The sequence below is a fragment of the Notamacropus eugenii genome, chromosome 1 (assembly GCF_028372415.1).
Source record: "Notamacropus eugenii isolate mMacEug1 chromosome 1, mMacEug1.pri_v2, whole genome shotgun sequence".
NCBI lineage: Eukaryota > Metazoa > Chordata > Mammalia > Diprotodontia > Macropodidae > Notamacropus > Notamacropus eugenii.
In genome coordinates, this window is record NC_092872.1 from 300,840,098 (window position 1) to 300,860,883 (window position 20,786).

General features: G+C 34.1%; 1 protein-coding gene across 2 annotated transcripts in view; it reads right to left on the reverse strand.

Annotated features, from left to right (window-relative positions):
* Positions 1-1,523: 1,523 nt before the first annotated feature.
* The window catches only part of ARMH4 (armadillo like helical domain containing 4), a 137,069-nt gene continuing 117,806 nt past the window's right edge, over positions 1,524-20,786 (reverse strand). For both annotated transcript variants that reach the window (XM_072629317.1, XM_072629316.1), the window contains 3 exons: positions 10,259-10,290; positions 2,506-2,640; positions 1,524-2,287 (listed from right to left, as the gene is read on the reverse strand). In XM_072629317.1, coding sequence (XP_072485418.1) covers positions 2,222-2,287; positions 2,506-2,640; positions 10,259-10,290 — 233 coding nt within the window. In that variant the 3' untranslated portion in view covers positions 1,524-2,221. The remainder of the gene's footprint in view (positions 2,288-2,505; positions 2,641-10,258; positions 10,291-20,786) is intronic.

Below are 20,786 nucleotides of genomic sequence, written 5' to 3' on the forward strand. Positions count from 1 at the left end.
CCAGAAACTGATAAGAAGGAGGTTACCTCTCAGAAGAGGTTTAAATTCTTCTTAGCACTACATAGATACTGCTGTTTATAAGTTTAGTTTATTAATCATGGTCTAGTTAAGGCATCAGCTTAATAATAGTCTATAGCACTAATGATTGTTAATATCAGAGCAAATGATACTGAGATCTATTACTAATTTGTGAAGAAAATATATTGTTGCCCTTAACCTTTATAAAAACTTACGACCATATGACTGCTCTGGGATCTGAGGAATATATCCTGAAGACAGCTTAAATCCCAACAAACCCTGTAACAGGGTTTGTAAAAAGTTGTCTCCACACACAAATATTTAAAACAATCACCTATAGTGGGCAATGACTCTTGAAGAGATCATGATATCTATTCAAGGCTCTTCTTCTATTAAATCTGACTTTTGATTTTACCACTTCCCTAATCACTACCTGTACGTTTGCTTATATAGTCTTATCTACAGCATTCCCTAGTATTCAACATTCTCTGTCTAATGCTACACATCTACTCATTTCTCTGGGCAAAAATAACTGAAAATGTCCATATCGTTATCATTGTTTATGCCATTAGTGTTTAGCAAGAAATTCACCTGAGTCTCTAACACCTGAGTCAGCTATAAAAGAATGGATTTAAGAAGAAAAATATCCTTCTGGTTTCCCAGAGATGATATGTAGGCTTGATGTGATGAAAAGAAAATGGAAGGAGGAAAAACAATTTGTGTGGCAAGTAAAGAAACAGAAGAAAAGAGTGGGGAAGGAAATTTTCATTTTAAAGAATTATAAAGTCGAATCAGCTTTGTAGAAGTTGATACAATAGAATGCTATTTTTTTAAAGGTCACTACTTTCTCAGTGGTGCAGTCAGAAGAATATAGGCTTGGAAAGTCAATACATCCAAGTTATTGTGTTGGCACTGCCACTGATTCACTCTATGACTTTGAGTAGGTCATTAAATTTCTCTCTGCCTCAGGTTTCTCTTCTGTGAAATGGTGATAATAATATTTGCCCAGAAAGATTTTGAAGAGTGAGTAAGATAATAGGTGTGAAAGCACTGTGAAAAGTATAAAACTCTAGGTATGTTACTATTATTTCTTCTCTACCCTGCAGTTCAGCTTTCATCAGTCAGTAGCCCTAGATTTCCAATTACAAAAGACAAAGCCAGGGAATGATGCTCCAAGGTAGTTTAGGAAATGCAAGTGATGTTCTAATAGAGACATGTTATGGATCTGGCCATAGAACCAACTCTGATTGTCTTTTTTTTTTAATGAAGCCCAACTTGACACCTACCATCAAAATAACTTATTTCTTTGACAACAAAGAGACACAGAAATGAAAAAGCAAAACTTTCAGCAATTCAGTTCAACTTTCATCCATATACATAATCAAATACTAGGTCAAATCTCTGGGGCAAAGATCATACCCTCTTTTTTCTCTTGTCATCTGACAAACCAAATTATGTCCTCAAATAAGCTGATGGATTTTCAAGAACAACTAAGACTCTGTTGATATGTTTGTTAAAATATATTGTGCTGCTAAAGAATGCATTCAGGACATTTAAAGAGTGAATCAATCTGCTCTATTATTGTTCCTCCATGTTTCTACTTGCCAAGAAAATGAACTAAAAGGATCAGGAAAGAACGGAACAGGAAGCCTGAGGCACATAATGCAACATATCCATAATTCCATATGTAATCATGCTGTACTGACAAATCTCCTCAATGAAAAAGATTTGATTCATTCCAAATTACAGTTACATTTAATGGCATGTGATTACTCCAAGGTAAGAAGATGGATAGAGATCATCACAAGTGATTACTTATTAAGATTTCTATTCCAAAATTCAGTATGCCTCAGTTACAGTAAGAGTTAAGATTTGTGCAGTTAATCTAAAACAAGAAAAAAACACTGATAAAAAAACAAATTTTATCCTATCCATTCCTACTGTATAATAGGCACACTGCATATTTATGAGACATAGCATATGGAAGTGGAAATTCACAAGTACATAAAAACAAACATCATCACATATTACATTTAGGACACAGCATGCCCTTTTTTTGCCCATTGAAAAGAAAAATCACTATCCAGTGGACAGAGGGCTAGAGGATCTGATAGTAGTAATGCAGCAGGATGTCTTTTTTTTGCCCAGAAGTAAAAATGAAATAATAATATCATTAGATATCACAATAGAACCATAATTGAATTCAAAATTCATCTTCAGAACTGTCAGCTAGGAGCATCACTCGATCTTGCATACTGTTAAATTCTCTCTGCCGGAGAAAGAAAAAAGAAAAATATTAAATCTTTTGTGCCAAAAAGGAAAGATTCTAGAACCAATTTCAAAGTAAAAGAATAGCAATGGTTAATCCAAAGCCCTGGTGCATTTATATAGTATCCTTGCTTCATTAAGCACCATTTCCTTTTTGTAGCAAACTGGACTACCAAAGAGTATGTGGAAACTGAGTATATTTCTTTATTATTTCCATACCTTCCTTTTATGCCTTTTGAATCCATTTCGCCTTCGGCGATTCATAATCTTGATGCTGTAGAGTGCTCCCAGGATGAATAGGGCTCCAGCTATACCAACCCCCACAGGCACCAACATTCCTGACATGTATCCTGCCTGCATAAAGAGGAGACAAGCATTGGAATACTAAATAGACCACCATTCTAGATTTCTCACTACTGCTGGGTTGTAGTATATTTTTATAGGTTTTGAATTCTTCTATTTGCCATGTTATGGAATATAATGCAATTGGTACAAAGACAAGGAGCAAAGTGTATGAGTCGTGAGGGAAAGGCTTCACTATTTTGGGATCCTCCAAAAACTTGGAAGAATGAACTGAAATAAACCATTCAGATTGAATGACACCTCCAACCACTTGGATGAGCACATTTGTCACCATTAGTTTGGGGTGACAGAAATATAATTTGTATTAAAGATGGAAGAAGAGGGTTTCCAAAAATGCTACTACTATTAAAAGGATAGAAATTTAAAATCTCTGCTGGGGTCAAACTCCAATATGCTTGGAGTACTAACATATTCAGTCTCTTTGAGGTTAAATGAGGGCCTAGATTTTGGTGATCATGTTCTTTAAATCTCATCCAGAAAGATTAATTCATATAACACAAAGGAAAGAGAAAAAGAGGGGGGAAAAGAAAGGGAAGGGACTTGCAAATCAAAAAAAGAGAGGAAGGTTCTGAAAACTAAGAAAAGATCATTTCCAGCAAAAGGAGGAAAAAATGACTTGAAGAAAGGAAAGAAACAGAGAGATGGGAAAGAGTGTACCAAAGAAATTGGTACATTGGCTCATGGGTAAAACAAAATAGTTGTCCAGAAGTTAGCTCAGGAGAAGTAAGTGGACAGTATTGTGAAGAAGGGGGGTATGAATCAGTACAACAACCCTCTTCTTTATAAGATTCTTGAAAGGAAGGAATGTTTCAAAGGGTCGTAATCAGATTTAGAGCTGAAAGGACCTTCAAGGGATATTTAGTTCAACTTCCTCATTTTGGAGATGAGGAAACTTTGGTCAGAAGGTTAAAGTCATTCACTCAAAATAATGAATATAGGAAATAATATTCAAGATTTGAAACCAGATCCTCTAAGTTCAAATCCAGCCCTTGTTCCTCTGTATCAGGCTTTTTCTATTGCATGTTTATGTGTGTGAGTGGGTGGGTGGATGTGAGTGTGGTGTGGATGTGGGTGTGGGTGTGAGTGTGTGTTTATATATCTTTGCATGCTCAGTACCTAATAGGGACTGGCATACAGTAGGCAGTTAATAAATGCTAGTTAATTGATTGAATAATTGAATATTAGTCCTTTCACCCCTTCTTGGGTAATCTAAAATATTAGGTTCATTATAACACGTGACATCAAAATACCAGCTTGGCAATGCAATTTCAAGATTTCTCAATAATTTGGCAAGTAGCCCAATATACCTAATTCCAAGAATTAAACTCAAGCTACTCCCAAACACCCTATCTATGGACTATTCCCATAATAAGGGAGGCAAGGCAATTGAATAAGAAGTGGAACAGAAAGGCAATGGTTGTTACTAAATAACTCTGAAAGTTTTTAGCACATGCTTGTCCTCGGTGTTTAACAAATGCTTATTAACTAACTAACTCTGACAAAGACAAAATCTTCTCTACTCTTCTAAAGTTGTCTGTTCTGTATGTTAAAGCTGAACTAATATGATTCCAGGCTGGTGTTTTAAAACCAGCTACTATGCTGAAGAGTGGGCATGAAGGAAGAGTAAGAAAGCCAGGTAAAAAGGTTCTATGAAAGAGTTAAACTGAATCACTACCACTGGATGCCCCTGTATTCCCTGGAGTTGTACTTGTACCTGGAGAGCATTTTGTGCAATGTATTGTACAGCAAGGTGTTAAAGATCTTAATACATAAGACCTGGAAATGGTAACAGCTGGATCCTTAAAAACATTTTAGGCATTCTTCCTCATTTTCTCAAGACACTTAGTGTCTGAAATCAGGATACCATAGCAGGAGTCTTTTTTTTTTTTTTTGGACACAACTAGAGCCATTCCCTCATACACATCCTTTCTTTCTCCCTCCAATTTTTTCCCTCCCAACCAAACTTCTTCACAAAGACAAGCAAACACAATGAAAAAGAGGGCATTTGTGAAAGGGAGATAATTTGGGGAAGACTATCATTAGACAATATAAAGCAAGTCCATTTTATTGCTTGACCTTTTCCTGGCTCTTCTTAAAATTACTAATTAATCACTAGGGAAGTTCTGAAAATAAAATGGAAAAGAAAAATAAGTTAACAAAGAAATGTCAAAATATTACAGCCATAATCCCTTCACATCTTTGTAGGTTCCCTGCTGCAAACTATAATGTTAGGAAAGGGCAATTGCATATCTTTATTCCATTTTCTTGAGTTAGGGTTGAGGATAAGAATTTTGCCTTTCATTAGAGAATGAAAGTATCCTCCACTTACTGAATATGTTCCCATAAGGAAAAAAATTCAGTGATTTTCCAAAAGAGTATAAAAGACTTGTATAAACTCTGAACTTTATAACAGTTTTTCCATCTCTGGTTAAGAGGTTTTTTTGTTTTAGTTTGTTTGGGTTTGGGTTTGGTTTGGGTTTTCATAAATGAGGAGAAAGATAGTAGTAAATGAAAAAGTTATGGATACAATATATTAATGAGACTATAACATGCAAATAAATATGCATTGTGAAATAAGCTACACTTTAGAAGTAATGTCCAAGGTCTTGTAAACTCACATGCTCAAAGGACAACTTTTTCCCTCCTGGATAGATTACCAAGAGTCTTAAAGCAATAAAAACCTGATCAAGAAAATGAATACTCAAGAATATGTTGCTCTCATGGAATATCTACTTTACACATTTAAGTTATTTTTGTTCCCAAGGTTTTAACCAGACAGACTTCATAGAAGTTCATATTTTATGTCTTTTTTGAATGAAATAATAGAGAAATGGGAAGAAAATGTGTTCTTCATTAGTATGGGGCAGGGATAAATATTTAGCATCATTTTTTTAGCATTTAAAAAACATGTCTAATGACACTTCTTAAGTTTTAAAAAAAACAAATAAATTATAAGAATGTTATAAAGTAACATACCTTCTTCAAATATAACATAGTTAGTATCTATATGAGCACCTTAAAGTGTATGTGTTTGCAAAACACAAGCATTATTTTCATTTTATCCTTCGAGCAATCTTTGAAGGTAGGTGCTATCATTATCCTCATTTTACAGATAAGGAAAATAAGGCAGTAAAAGTTAAATGGGTTATGCATCTAATAAGTGTCCTGGGCCAGATCTTAATTCAGATCTTTCTGACTCCAGGTCCAGTGTTCTACCTAGGTACTTGTCATTGCTAAGCCAAAAAAAAAAAAAAAGCCATCCTTTCGGTATTACCTATGAGTTTTTTTCTTTTATTCAACTTATTTTGTTAATGTTATAAATTGTGCTGAGCAGCTCTGTCCTTTTGGAGCTACATAGTTTATGACTGTTTTTAATTTGTGCAGAAAAGACCTATAAGCAAGCCACAAGAATAATAACAGAATACATCATTTATGGCTTGCAAAGTATTTTACATGTGTCTACCTCATTTGAACTGGAAAGGAAAAGGAAACCCTTTTTATCTGAAAAAAAAATTCTAAGTACAATTCTAAGCCTAAACTCTATTGGACTGCTAAAGAAAATGTCTTTATTATTCTGAATGTATATAGTCTTGGTTCTTGCTTCCTTAATTTTTGTTCATTTTTACTTTTGAAAAGCAACTTGGACCATCAGTCACACCTGAGATGCCTGATCTAGTCCCAAGGAAAGCTACTGGAGAGACTGGTGCCCCTGAGACACATAAATGGAAAGAGTGGGAGGAGGGCAGTCTGGAAGATTGGCAGTTATGAGATCCAGGAGTGTGCACTGGCCAAGTGTGTTAGAACTTGTGTTGAGACTAAGGACCAGGATGGAGCAACCAGCTTCATTAAACTTCATAATGACATTAAAGGCAAGAATGAGAAAGAGATGAAGATCAAGATGATTTCCCTAGTCCTTTGGAGGGCTTTTTGGCCAATTTGTGATTACTATTTCCTTATATATGTACATTTCTCCCTATTAGCAATCTGCTCCACCCAATCCTTCAAAGTCCAATGTCTTCTTTAAAGATAGAGCTATAGTGATGGTGTCTTTTGATGGATTTCCTAACGTTCAGAAGAACCAAGAAAAACCTGACATTAGCGAGCACTTTGAGGGAGGGATGGAAAAGTCTTTGATGAAAAGTTTTACTACACTACTCTCTATGATTATCCTAAATTGCTTAATTGACCCAAAGAGGTGTGTGATCAAGAAAAATGACCACTAACCCTTCCCTGTCCCCATCAAAGTACATGAATCAAGGAAAATTCTGCTGCTTTGAGCAAAAGTTCCACTTAGTGTAAACATTAATATTTCTATTAAGCAATTTGCTAATCTGGTATCTTCTTTAGAATTACCATATAACCTGATAAGTTTTCTAATGTGCCATTTCCAATGCCTGACTCTTCTTTGTCTTGATACATGGATAGGTGGGCAAATTATTATTTCCTGCCACAAAAAAATTTTTGAACTGATTAAAATAATTGTCTTTCTCTTTTTCCACCAAGGGTCAGAGGAAATGTCTATACCTGTATCTTATTTCTATTTCCCTTAAATTAATGTTGTTTTTCTATCTTTTGTTCCTATGAATAGAACATGATTGCCTCTTCCACTAATAAAATTCTTAAATGATTTACTCTCTCTGGGCAATGTCAAGCTATCAGTTCTGGAATCCCAAAGTTCTCAGAGGATGGTGGTTATCAGGATCCTAAGTTTCCCCAATTCTTCATAATTGCAAAGTTGATCTATTCATTATAGCATATAGACTCACATTTAAGACATAATATAGCTGAAATAATTTATTTGAGGATGAAAAATAGCCGAAAATAAGACTGTTGCTAATATGTCATGTTCTAAACTTTTGAGTTTCTCCTTTATTGTATTCTGTCTATTTATGGTTTATGTTTTGTTGATATCTCGAACAATACAATTAAATAATACAGTACTGCTTTTAATACTTAAAAGAATAATATATTTTAGTTCCAACAGCATAGATTTACAAAATCTGAACAGAATAAAGATAATTTATGAAAACTGGATGCTAGCTCTTGGGTTGAGGGAAGGATAGAGACAGAGGAGAATCTGTGTACATGAGCATGTATATTTTTGAAAAGTCATTCTGCATGAAAATACTTGACCCTACAGCATGGAAAGCTATCATAAGAATTGCCTGATGAGCTATAGGAATCTGAGGTAAATCATTTAATATTATAGGGAGGAAAAGATTTTCTTGTAGCTAAAATCCCAGTTAAATATGGACTGAAGAATGAGATCTGACACAAGCTATAGCAATTAATTGAAGATCAGATAGATGTGCGTAATTGCAGTTTGAAATTGGGAAATAATTAAAAATGACAAATTTGAAGAGAGAGGGAGTAAATCAGGAGAAATAAAAAACTTGAACCTGGAAGGAAAGTGATTTATCTCTGAGTATTTCAACATGGGTGTCAGGCATAATGCAAGGAAGGAAAACATGTTTTTTTTCTTGTAGCTCAACTATGTTAATTAGGGTTTTTTATTCCAGTGGGAGAATTAACTGTATCCAAGGGCATACAACTCAAGAGGACCCATTGTTAAATTTTCAATCAGGCAATTACTAAAAATCAAGGCTTGACATCGTTTTGTTGATTATCTAGATTTTAGAAAGTATAAGTAATGCATATTAAATTTTAAAGTGTGTGCACACTTTTTTTCCTTTTAGGAGAGCCCAGTTGTTACACATTTACCAGCACATCCTTAAATCGCTCTATAAACATCTTTTTGAAGTTCATCATTTCTTATAGCACAGTAGTATTCCACGACATTCATATACCACAACTTGTTCAGCCTTTCCCCAATTGATGGGCATCCCTTCAATTTCCAGTTCTTGTCCACCACAAAGAGAGCTACTATAAATATTTTTGTACATGTGGAACCTTTTCTCATTTTTATGATCTCTTTGGGTTATACTCCTAGGAGCGATAACAGTCACAGTGTGCGAGGACTGTTTCTGATAGAATTAGTTCTTCACAGTAATGCAAGGACCTAAAACATTCCCAAAGGACTCTTAAGGCAAAATGCCATCCACATCCAGAGAAAGATGTTCTGGAATCAGAACACAGAATAAAGAATACTATTTTCTCCTTTGTTATGTTTTATTTTTCCTCATGGTTTCTCCCATTTGTTTTAATTCTTCTATGCAACATGACTAATGTGAAAATGTGTTTGATAAGAATGTATGTGTAGAACCCATATAAGATTGCATGCCATCTCAGGAAGGGAGGGAGTAGGGAGGGGGAGAAAATTAAAGACTTATGAAAGTGATTGTTGAAAACTGAAAACAAATAAATTAATCAATTAAAATTTTTTAAAAATCTTTCAAAGTTTGCAATAGAAGTTATGGGAATGAAGACACTTACTGGCTGTCAGCTAATAGTAATAATAGTAACTGGCATTTATATAACACCTTAATGTTTGCAAAGTGCTTTACATCCATTACCTTACTTTAGTCTCTCAATATCAATATCTATATTCATATGATATCTCACTCAGGATTTCAAAGGTTATTGTTCTTTGCAAATCTTCATTTTGAGGGGAATCCATTAATTCACCTCTTATTCAGGACCAGGGACTTGCATCTGTATTCCTATATCTTTCCAAAGCCCAGGTTCTCCATGCAGACCCTCTTTTGATGACTCATCCTAGAGGTCCTATATTTGGAACCAACATGCCAGGTACAAGAGAGAATAAGATTATATTTTAAGAATTCTCTAGGACAGACACTGTGTGTGTGTGTGTGTGTTCACCAATCATTGCCGAAGAAGATCATGCCATCAGAGAAATAATGACATGATTTGCACTTGACTTTGCTTTGAGTGAAGGAGGGCTGTGCAGGTCACCACCCTCACTTCTCCTCCAGAGCCATCTGAATCCAGTGACCAGATATTCATCAGGATGACTGGAGATGACCCAGGATGAGGCAATTGGTGTTAAGTGACTTGCCTAAGGTCACACAGCTAGTGAGTGTCAGGTATCTGAGGTGAGATTTGAACTTGGGTCCTCCTGACTCCTGCACTCTATCCACCACACCACCTGGCTGCCCCGTGACAGATACTGTATCCATCTATTGCAGATATTCATTCAATTAATGGTATAGGACTTTGCCTTTCTGTGGATGAATAGTACTACTATTAGCAAAGTTAATCAATCAACAAGGATTTATTAAACATTCACTATGTGCTAGGCACTTTGTTAAGGACTGGAGACATAAAAGCAAAAATGAATCACTCCCCCATCTTCAAGTTGCTAGCATTCTAAGAGGAGAAACAAGATGTACATCTATGAGTATACAAAAATGAATACATGAAGACAAGATAATTTTGGAAAGGAGGACTGGAAATTGGAGAAATCAAGAAAAGTTTCATGCACAGGTGGTATATGAACTGAGATTTGAAGCATCTCAAGTGTTTGACAAGGAAAAATTGAAAGAAAATGTTTTCCCTCTTAACCCTTCACCTGTGCAAACTAGACAGTCACAACCAAGATAATGAACTAAAGCTACACCATTCTGAGGGACTTTTATTAGAAAATTCCACAGACTAAGATACATCCAAAAGAAGAAAATATGTTTTGTACCTTGTCTTTTAGTTTTTCCATCCAACTTCTCACTGAAAAAAAAGAGAATAAAATTTGAATAAATATCATTGCACTAAATTTTTCTTGGTATTAATAGAGCAAAATATTGAAAAGAATCAATAACATTAACATGATGAGAATGCCCCATTTATTTTCTTACTTATTAAACAATGCAGAAAATCGGTGCAAAAAGAACCTTTATCAATACCAGATAAAAAAGTTAAATCTTGTTTTATTCTCTAAGTGGTTTCTATTATTGTATGTATCAGAGGGTAGGCAACATCACTGTTGGGGAGACGATTCAGCTCTAGAAAAACCAGTTGCTTTTTTCAGCTGGTACTAATTCTGTCGAATTATGTCTCATCTTCCTCATCATAGGGAAGGGTGACATAAGCAATACAAGACCAGTTACCTCAGTGAGAGTGACTCTACACCTAAGCCCATACTACAAAGTATATATGGAGTAGGATAAGAAAGATCACTGTTTCAGGGACTCAGTGCTTCTTCATTCATGGAATTCAAAGAGATTGACAAAATTTATTGTTATTATTTTCTTTAAAATTATTTGTAATCTACTTAGAAGTTACTTCATTTTACAACTACCAAGAATTTTGAAAAATGACAACAGAACTACAGTAATCTTGTCTTTAATTTTAGAAAGCACTGTATTTTAATTTGCACCCCTCATTAGCTTTCAGCAGCTAATACAGTTCCTGAATAAACATGTCTCCTTCCCCATCCCCAAAAGTCATTTTTAGTAAAAACTAGAGTTATTCATTTCCTTTAAAAAACAGAGAGAAATACCAAGTAAAGTTAAAAGTAGAAGATCTGAAATATATTCCTTTTAAAAAATTAAACATTTGCCATTTAATGACAAAGCAAGAATAATCATAACATTTATTCATTAGAAAGTGAAAGGAATAATCCAAATATAAAAATCTACCCATAAATATGGGCCACCGTCTCTCATCCATGGACCTCTGTGCGCATGTGTGCATCCCTATATCCATAGGGGTGAGTGGGCCCACACTTAGAATTGAGGCGTCTGATTAGGAAAACAACTGGAACATCTGGAACAACTAGCAATTTTGAAGCACTCTTGATGTGATTTTATTCAATTTCTTTATGACTTTTTTAAGTTTTATTGATGTGTTTTGTTTTTACATAACAATTCCAAATTGCCCCCACTCCTTGAGAGATCTCATACCAAAGTAAAGGGGTTAAGAAAAACTAACAATTCAGTGACCTCATCTTAAATGGCTTGCAAAATTCCACATTTTTCACACATGCCTCTAACCTTTTTTCTTTTATTTTTTTTAATTAGCAAAAATCTATTTTCTTTCTCTCCCTATCCCCCATTCCACTGGGAGAAAAAAGAGAAAAGGAAAACAATTCCTCATAAAGTTAGAGAAGTAGATAGATGATAGATAGATAGATAGATAGATAGATAGATAGATAGATAGATAGATAGATAGATGGATGGATGGATGGATGGATGGATGGATGGATGGATGGATGGATGGATGGATGGATGGATGGATGGGTGGGTGGGTGGGTGGGTGGGTGGATGGATGGATGGATAGATAGATAGATAGATAGATAGATAGATAGCCAAAACAAATTCTCTCAATGACTGTATACAAATATATATAATATATACACACATGCATATATCTGCATATATACATATATATGTCTCATTTTACACATTAAATCTGTCACCCTCTATGAGGAGGTGGATAGCAAGATTCATCATCAATCTTCTAGAATCATTGATGGTCATTGAATTGGTCATTGTTCTTATAGCTTTTAAAATTATTGATTTTTACAGAGTTGTTATTATCACATAAATTATGCTCCTGGTTCTGCTCATGTCATTCTCTATCAACTTGTAAAAATCTTCAAAAGTGTTCATTTGTATAATCTTGATGTTATAAATTGTTCATTTGGCTCTACTTGCTTCACTCTATAGGACAGTTAGGTAGATGGAGTGCCAGGCCTGGAGTCAGGAAGACTCATCTTCCTGAGTTCAGATCCAGCCTTGGATAATTATTAGCTGTGTGACCCTGGGCAAGTCACTTAACCCTATTTCCCTCAGTTTCCTCATCTGTAAAATGAGTTGAAGAAAGAAATAGCAAATTACTCCAGTATCTTTGCAAAAACAAAACCCAAATGGAGTCACAGAGAGTCAGATACAACTGAAAATGACTCAACAACCGCTTCAGTCTACATCAGTCCATATATCTTTCTGTGAAATCATCACTTTGAAATCATCTATTTCTTACAGTAAAATAGTACCCTGTTACATTTATATACCCCAACTTTTTTGGGAATTCCTCATTGCTTTTGCATATGTGGGACCTCTTCCTGTTTCTAAGGATCTCTTGGAAATATAGGCTCTGCAGTGATACACCAAGGCCAAAGTGCATGGACCATTAGCTAATTCTTGTATATACTTCCAAACTGTATTTCAGAATGATTGTACCCATTTATACGACCACCAATAAATAGTCCATCAATGTGCCTGTTCCCTCCAATATCTATCACTTTTCTTTCTCTGTCATTTTTACCAATCTGATGGGTGTGACATAGAACCTCAGAATTCCTTTAATTTGCATTTTTCTTATTAGTGATTTGCAGCATTTTTAAATATGGCTATAGACAGCCTAAGTTTCTTCCTTTGAGAACTATCCATTCATATCCTTATACAATTTATCAATTGAGGAATGGCTCCTATTCTTATAAAATTGAATTAGTTTTTACATATTGTGGAAATGAGATTTTTATCAGATAAATATTTTTAAAAGATTTTTCACAGGTGTTTCCCTTTTAAGCTTAGCTTTATTAAATTTGTTGTGCAAAACCTTTTCAATTTTCTGTAGTCAAAATTAGCTACTTTGTTTTCTGAGATTCTCCCTGTACCTTGTGTGATCATGAACCTTTCTCCTATCCATGTCTGATACAGGTAATTTTTTCCACATTTCTCTAATTTGTTGTTCTCCAATAAACACGTTGTGATATGACCTTTTACATCTAGGCCAAGTTTCCATTTAGAACTTATACTAGTACAAGGTGTGAGGTATTGGTCAAAAACTAATTTATTCCATACTGCTGTCTAATTTTCCCAGCAGTTTTTGTCCAGTGATAAGAGTCCTTATCTCAGTAGTTGAGGTCTTTGTGTTTATCAAATATTAAGGTTCTAGATACATTTGCTTCTGTATATTGTGTACCTAATCTGTTCACTTGCCAATCTCTTTATTTTTATAGTACCAAATTACTTTGAGAATTACTACTTTAGGCATAGTTTCAAATTGTTCTCCAGAATAGTTGGAGCAGTTCACAACTCCACGAACAGTTCATTAGTGTGCCTATTTTACTATATCCCTTCCAATATTGTCATTTTTTTCTGTCATCTTATCCAATCTGATAAGTATGAGGTGGTACCTAAGAGTTGTTTTAATCCTCAGAGTTGTTTTAGTGTACATTTCTCTAATATTAGTGATTTAGAGCATTTTTATATTACTATTGTTAGCTTTGATTTCTTCTTCTGAAAACTGCCTGTTCATATCTTTTAACTATTAATCAACTGGGGAATGATTCTTATTTTCCACAAACTTGGCTCAGTTCCTCATATATTTCAGAAATGAGACCATTATCAGAGAAATTCACTGCAAAAGTCTTTTCCCCCAGTTTCCTGATTCCATTTCAATTTTAGTTGCATCAATTTTGTTTATGCAAAACCTTTTAATATAATCAAAATTATCCATTTTACCTCATGTGATCTCTTGTGTTCATGAATTCTTCTCTTATCCATAGATCTGACATAATTTTTTTCAGTGCTTCCCTAATTTGCTTATGATATTGTTCCTTATGTCTAGAATATGTACCCATTTGAGGTTATCCTGATATATTGTGTGAGATGTTGAGCTATACCTAACTTGTGCTAGATTGCTTTTCAGTTTTCCTAGCAGTTTTTATCAAATGGTGAGTTCTTGCCCCAATAGTTGGGATCTTTGGGTTTACCAAAAACTAGATTAGTGTGGTCATTTAAAAAATATTTTGTATACCTAATCTAGTTCATTAATCAACCATTCTATTTCTTATCTAGTACCAGATTGCTTTGATGATTCCACTTTGTAGTAAAGTTTAAGATCTGTCCCTGCTAGGCCCTTTTCATTGCCATTTCATTTCATTATTTCATTTGAGATTCTTGATCTTTTTTTTTACCTCCATAAATGTTTCATTATTATTTTTTCTAGTTCCATAAATTAGAATTATTAGTGATTTGCAGCATTTTTAAATATGGCTATAAACAGCCTAAGTTTCTTCCTTTGAGAACTATCCTTTGGTATTACATTGAACAAGTAAATTAATTTAAGTACTTTTATCATTTTATTTTCTTGACTCATTCTACCCAAGACCAATTAATATTTTTCCTTTTATTTAGATCTGTATTTCTATAAAGAGTAGTTTCTAGGTTCGTTTACATGGTTCTTGTTTGTATCTTAGTAGACAGAGTCCCACATTTTTCATATATTCTGTAGTCATTTTAATTGGAATTACTTGTTCTAAACTCTTCCTGCTGGGATTTATTAGTATTACATAGAAATGTTAATGATTTGAATAATGAATTTGTTTTATAGCCTGCATGTCTAGTAAAGTTATTGTTTCAATTAATTTTTAGTTGACTCTTTTAGAGTACTTTAAGTACACAATCATATCATCTGCAAACAGTAATAATTTTGTTTCTTCTTAATCTGTGCTTATTTTCTCAATTTTTTCTTTTCCTATTGCTACAGCCTGCATTTCTAGTATCATGTCAAATAGAAGTGGTAACAATGGACATCCCTTTGTTTCACACCTGATTTTACTGAAAAGAATTCTAACTTTATCAGCTACATAAAATGATAGCTCTAGGTTTTCAGCATATATTTTAAGACCCATGTATTCCTATGTCTTCTAATGTTTTAATAGAAATGTGTATTGTATTTTGTCAAATGCTTTTTTCCTTCATCTATTAATATATGATTTTTGTTGATATTATTAATATGGTTAAGTTTATAGTTTTTCTAATATTAAACCAGCACTGAATTCTTTATATAAATCCAACAATATCATAGTATATAATTTTCATAATATGTTGTTTTAGCCTCTTTGCTAATAAGTGATTTAAAATTTTTACACAAATGTTCATTTGGGGTATTGGTTTATAATTTTCTTTTTTGGTTTGATTCTCTCTGGATTATATATCAAGACCATATCTGCATCATAGAAGAAATGTAATAGGATCTCTTCTTTTACCATTTTTATAAGCAATTTACTTGGCATTGGAATTGTCTTTGAATGATTGATAAAATTCACTTGTGAATCTGTTCATTATTTTCTTTGAAAGTCTATTTATGACTTGTTCAATTTCTTCCTCAGGAATCAGATTGTTTAAATTCTCTGTTAATCTGGATATATTCTATTTTTATAAATATTTATTTATTTTATTAAGTTGTCAGTTTTATTGGCATAAAGTTGGGCAAAAAAATTTCTACTATATTTTCATGCTAATAATTTGGATTTCCTCTTTCTTCTTTTTTAATCAAACTAGCTAATGATATCTATTTTTATTGAGTTGTTGGGTTTGTTCTTGTTCCATAAAAAAATAACAGTCCCTGATTTTGTTTATTAATTCAATTTTTTAAAATTTTATTAATCTTTTATTTGAGTTCTAAAATTTCTATTTTGGTGTTTAATTGAGGGTTCTAAATGTTTGCTTTCTAGTATTTTTAGTTGCATCCTCAATTCATTGATTTTTTTTCTTTTTGTTAATAAAAATGTGTAGAGACATAATTTTTCCCGAAGAACTGCTTTGACTGCATCTCCTAAATTTTGGAATGTTGTCTCATTGTTGGTATTATCTTTAATGAAATTATCTATCACAATTATTCATTACTCTTGTTCCTTGTTTTTTATTCATTCTGATCTTTGCTCCAAAGAGTTGATGGCCCGACTGTACATAGACAGCTAACTCAGAAATAATTTTCACATCAATAATAAGTCTTTTCCTGTACACTAAAACATGATTTCATTCATTCTTTACCATGCTATCTGATGTTTTCTATGTCTAGCATCTATTGATTCTTTTTAAAATAAAGTGTTTAATATAGAGGTGTGAGGCTTCTGGGTTATTTAGAGGTCTTGTGGCCTCTCTCCTTCTTTATGCCTAAATCATACTTTCCCATGTATTTCTCCCCATCCTCAACTTTTCTCATTGTTTTATTGAGGTCACTAAGTATCACTAAGACCATATGTTGATTTTATTTGGAGGGTTTTATAAAGTTCTTCAAAGAACTTCGATACTACTCAATCCTTATCAATTGATGATAGTTTATGAGCTATAATTATTTTCATGGTGGTCACAAACACGTCAATTAGTACAATATGTAATAATCAAACATCTCATGAAATAATGTCTCATTCCCTCTGGGCATACAATGAAACCCACTCTGCCAATTTCTTTCTTTACTTCTCTGAGGAATACCTGTAATCTAGGATTCCATTTAGCTACAAATTTCTTCTTTCTTCATTACAATAATTCTCCTATCCATACATCAAAGTCATTTAAGATTCCTTTTTAGAGGAAACAATACAGTGACCCTGTTCAATTTTCCTCCAATAGGAAAGATCAGGTGAGACATAAAACAAGTACATGTATGCTTACCAAAGGTATTCATGACTAAGTCTGAGGACATTGTGGAATCCAAGTCAAAGAGGGATTCCCTGTTGTTGAAGTTGAAGTCCCCAATATTTCTGTTTGCAGATGACACATTATTGATTGCATCAAGCTAAAAAAAAATTGCAGAATCTCCTGGAAGAGGTCTGTAAGCATTCAAAGGAAAATGGCCCGACCATCCAAACAGGAAAAGAGCTAGCAGATAAAGAATGTCTATTGCCCATATTTAGTTATGAATTTAAATAAGTATTCTATAAAGCTTGTCGAACAGCACAGTTATCTGGAACAAACTTGTTCCAGACAATATTGTCTAATACAATATGGGGCTTAGAACTGAAAAGGAAGGGCAAAGCAGGCTTCATTGCTTCACAGATATTATAAATTTCTTTTATTTAATCTATGCTTCCCATAAATGCAAAAACCTATCTTTTCAATACCAGCATTTTACTGGTGTTGCACCATGGCAACAACATGTGGAATACCATTAGCTGTGAAGAACTAAACATAAATATCACCCAAAGGGCAATGGAGAGATGCCTAATGTGTGTGAACAGGCTGTAATATATAATCAGTGAAGAAGAATATGTGTAAAGGAGGTTACCAAAGTATTTTATGATAGGAAAAAAAGTCTGATCATAAGATAAGAGTGAAGAAAGATAAATGTGCAGCCGAAGTGATGGTGCCCTCAGGATGTCAAAAAAGAGCAAGGAAGGCCTCTAACACATTAAGTGGATTCTGCTAAGTGAACTTCTAGGGGAATATGAACAAGAACCATACAGGATGGATGAGCATGAATGGGTTGCAATCTAAATCCTTGGAGTGAACATGAGTCAATGAGATCACATACAATATCTCATGTGATTCTAACAACTCTGTGAAGCAGAGTACATATGTTATTCTCATTTTACAAACAAGGAAACTGAGACTCAAGAAAACTAAATGATTTACCCAAAGTCACACATATGATGACTCAAAGTTTCTCTAACTCTCTATTTCTTACAGCAACTGTTTTATACATTTTTACATATACATAAATCTATATGAATGAGACACATAGGAAAGCATCCCTGAACTTCAACAAATTAAAACACAGTAATAGTCACAGAGAGCAGCTATCAAACATGGTAAACACATAAAGAAAGGAGTCCAAGATGAGAGCTCCAAGAAATTGGATTCTCCCTTAACGTAATTCAGTTCTGCTTAACATATGCTTAACATAGTTCAAATATCCTTAACATAACACATGTATGCATATACTTGTATATATTATATATATATACATATACATATATATGTATATGTATATATTATATATATATACATGTATATGTATATGTATATATATATATATATATATATAATACAAAACTAATAACAATAGACAACTCCCAGTATGAAACTCCACTGTTGGGTTTATGAGTGCTATTAGGCCCCACTTCCCCTTGTCTCCACTAGCAGGCCTTCTTAAATCCCAGCTAGAGTGCCTAGAGGGCTCCAGATACAACTGATAGCCCACAAGGCACCCACTTTCTCTCCTTGCAACTGACCCCTGTATAAAGCAGCCATTCCAATACATCCTTAGGAATCCTTGCCCTTACCATCAGTCTTCTAGCTATGCCCTTAGGGCCTCTAGACCCTTTCATCTGCCCTATGGCTGAACTCTCCTACATGGTTTGCCTACCTTAATTAGATAATAAGTTCCTTCAGGGTAGACTATCTTCTTTTTCTATTCAGATCCCCAGAATTTAGAATAGCATTTGGCACATAGTTAATAAATGCTTTTCATTTATATAAAAGTTATTTTCCCCTCTATATAATTTGATACCAATTGTTCAGGACAAATAAGAAAATTAAGATAAGGAAGCAGTATAAAATCATGTTTTATGTTCCTTCTAATTCATATATTCATATATATAATTCATATCAGTTTATATATTCATTTGCTCAATAAAAATGTATTGAGCCCCTACTATGTGGGGATAAAAAAAATAAATGTGTCCCTGTCTCATAATTTCATTCCTTTTCTGATGGAAAGAAAACATAAGCAAAGAAACATAACAAATAGTATATAACATGAGCCTTCAATGCCTAAAACCTTATCCATGCAACCATAAGAGGATTACATCTAAATGTAGAGGGAAAAAATAGGTTAATATCAGATAACTCAAAATACCACTTTCTTTGAAATCACTAGAACCTGCTGAACAAGAATTGCATATTTGAAAAATGGGGGCTTTTTTGAGTCTCTAGCTACTTATTCTTGGTAAATACTCAATCCCACTCATAGAAATTGGACAGCTCTCATGACCAACTATATTATACCTGCCGATGGTGCCACAATTTTCTTGATGCCTCAGATTAGGGACCTTGAAACCATCTATGGTTCTTCACCTTTAATTAATCTGTCACCTTTTCCCCTGTATTCCTGTTGTAAGCATTGATACTCAGATGCTGGTGGGACAGATCAGATTAGGTAAATCTGGCACCGACAATCCAGATAAGCCTAATGGGTCAGGCAAAAGTTCAGTTTCTGGGAATGAGCTCAGATTTTGGTCATTTCAGGGATGGACACAAAGAGGTTGAAAATAGATCTGAAAGTAAATCAGTCTGTGACAGGAAAAAATAGGTGAGATGCAAGTAACAAATAGCCTGTGAAGGAGTAATAATAGTGCACTTGAGTGGAAAAGGTCTGGTAACTGTACACAGTAGTTATTTACTCCCATTAAGGCTTATAAATGAATGGTAAAGATATTCTCCTAATGCGGATAATCAACAGATTATTCATTGATAGTAAATCATCTCTAGAGGTAGAGGCTAACTGTAAGAAGCTATTGGACACAGATCTGTTCAAGCAAAGGAAATCTTCTGGGACCAGTTCATGAGTTTTTTGGGAAATGTGGTCCAGTGTTGACTCTTAGAATAGTGGGTTGGAATCGAATTGAGCTACCAAGAATACAGAAGGAGAAGGGAACTAGGTCGGTGGGGGATACCACTAGAATGGGGGTTGGCACCCTGATGAAAGGTGTGCCTAGAATGGACTCAGACACTGCTTTAAACAATTTCTCTATGGGAGAAATGAGGAGAGACTTTAATGTGCTTTAACTCCCCTCCACCTGGAGTGGTAAAAGGTTATTCTGAGGCTTATCTTTTTTCTGTAAAATTATATTTTTAATTTCTCTTTGAACTGTCTGAATTTTTACTGGCTGGATAAAAAATCCAACCAATTCTACTCTGCTTTTTTTTAATCTGTGTGTTCCTTATTTGTGAAGTGGGCAGCAAAGAAAACGCCAGTGAATGGCCAGGATTGCTACAAAGATACAAAAATGACCAAGGTTCAGACCTTGGTCTAAAGTTCCTAATCATATTTGGCCTACCACCTGCTTGTCAAAAAAAAAATTTACTCAGCATCCCCGTGGAAATCTACTTTCTTTAACCATTTAACAGGGATTTTTTGAAATGTGCATTATTTCAAAAAATATAAGGTATATTCAATAATTTATTGTAAATTTATGGGGATTTTCCTGCATTGCAAACAAGTCATTATAAGCACATATTCTGCCGATGTATGCTGGACATCCCCACAACGTGCATCATGCTGGCCTGACAACACTTGCTTGTTAAGACCTGTCAATGTACTTGACCACTGATTGGCTATAACGTGCATTTTGTGTGTTTATTTGGAAAATAATGCGATCACCACGACCTTAATTCTGCTACACAGATGAAACATGTTTTTCAAAGTTTTCTTCTCTTCTTTCCTTATGCTTCCACCATGCCCTTATTTTTATTCAATGTCCCCCAATTACA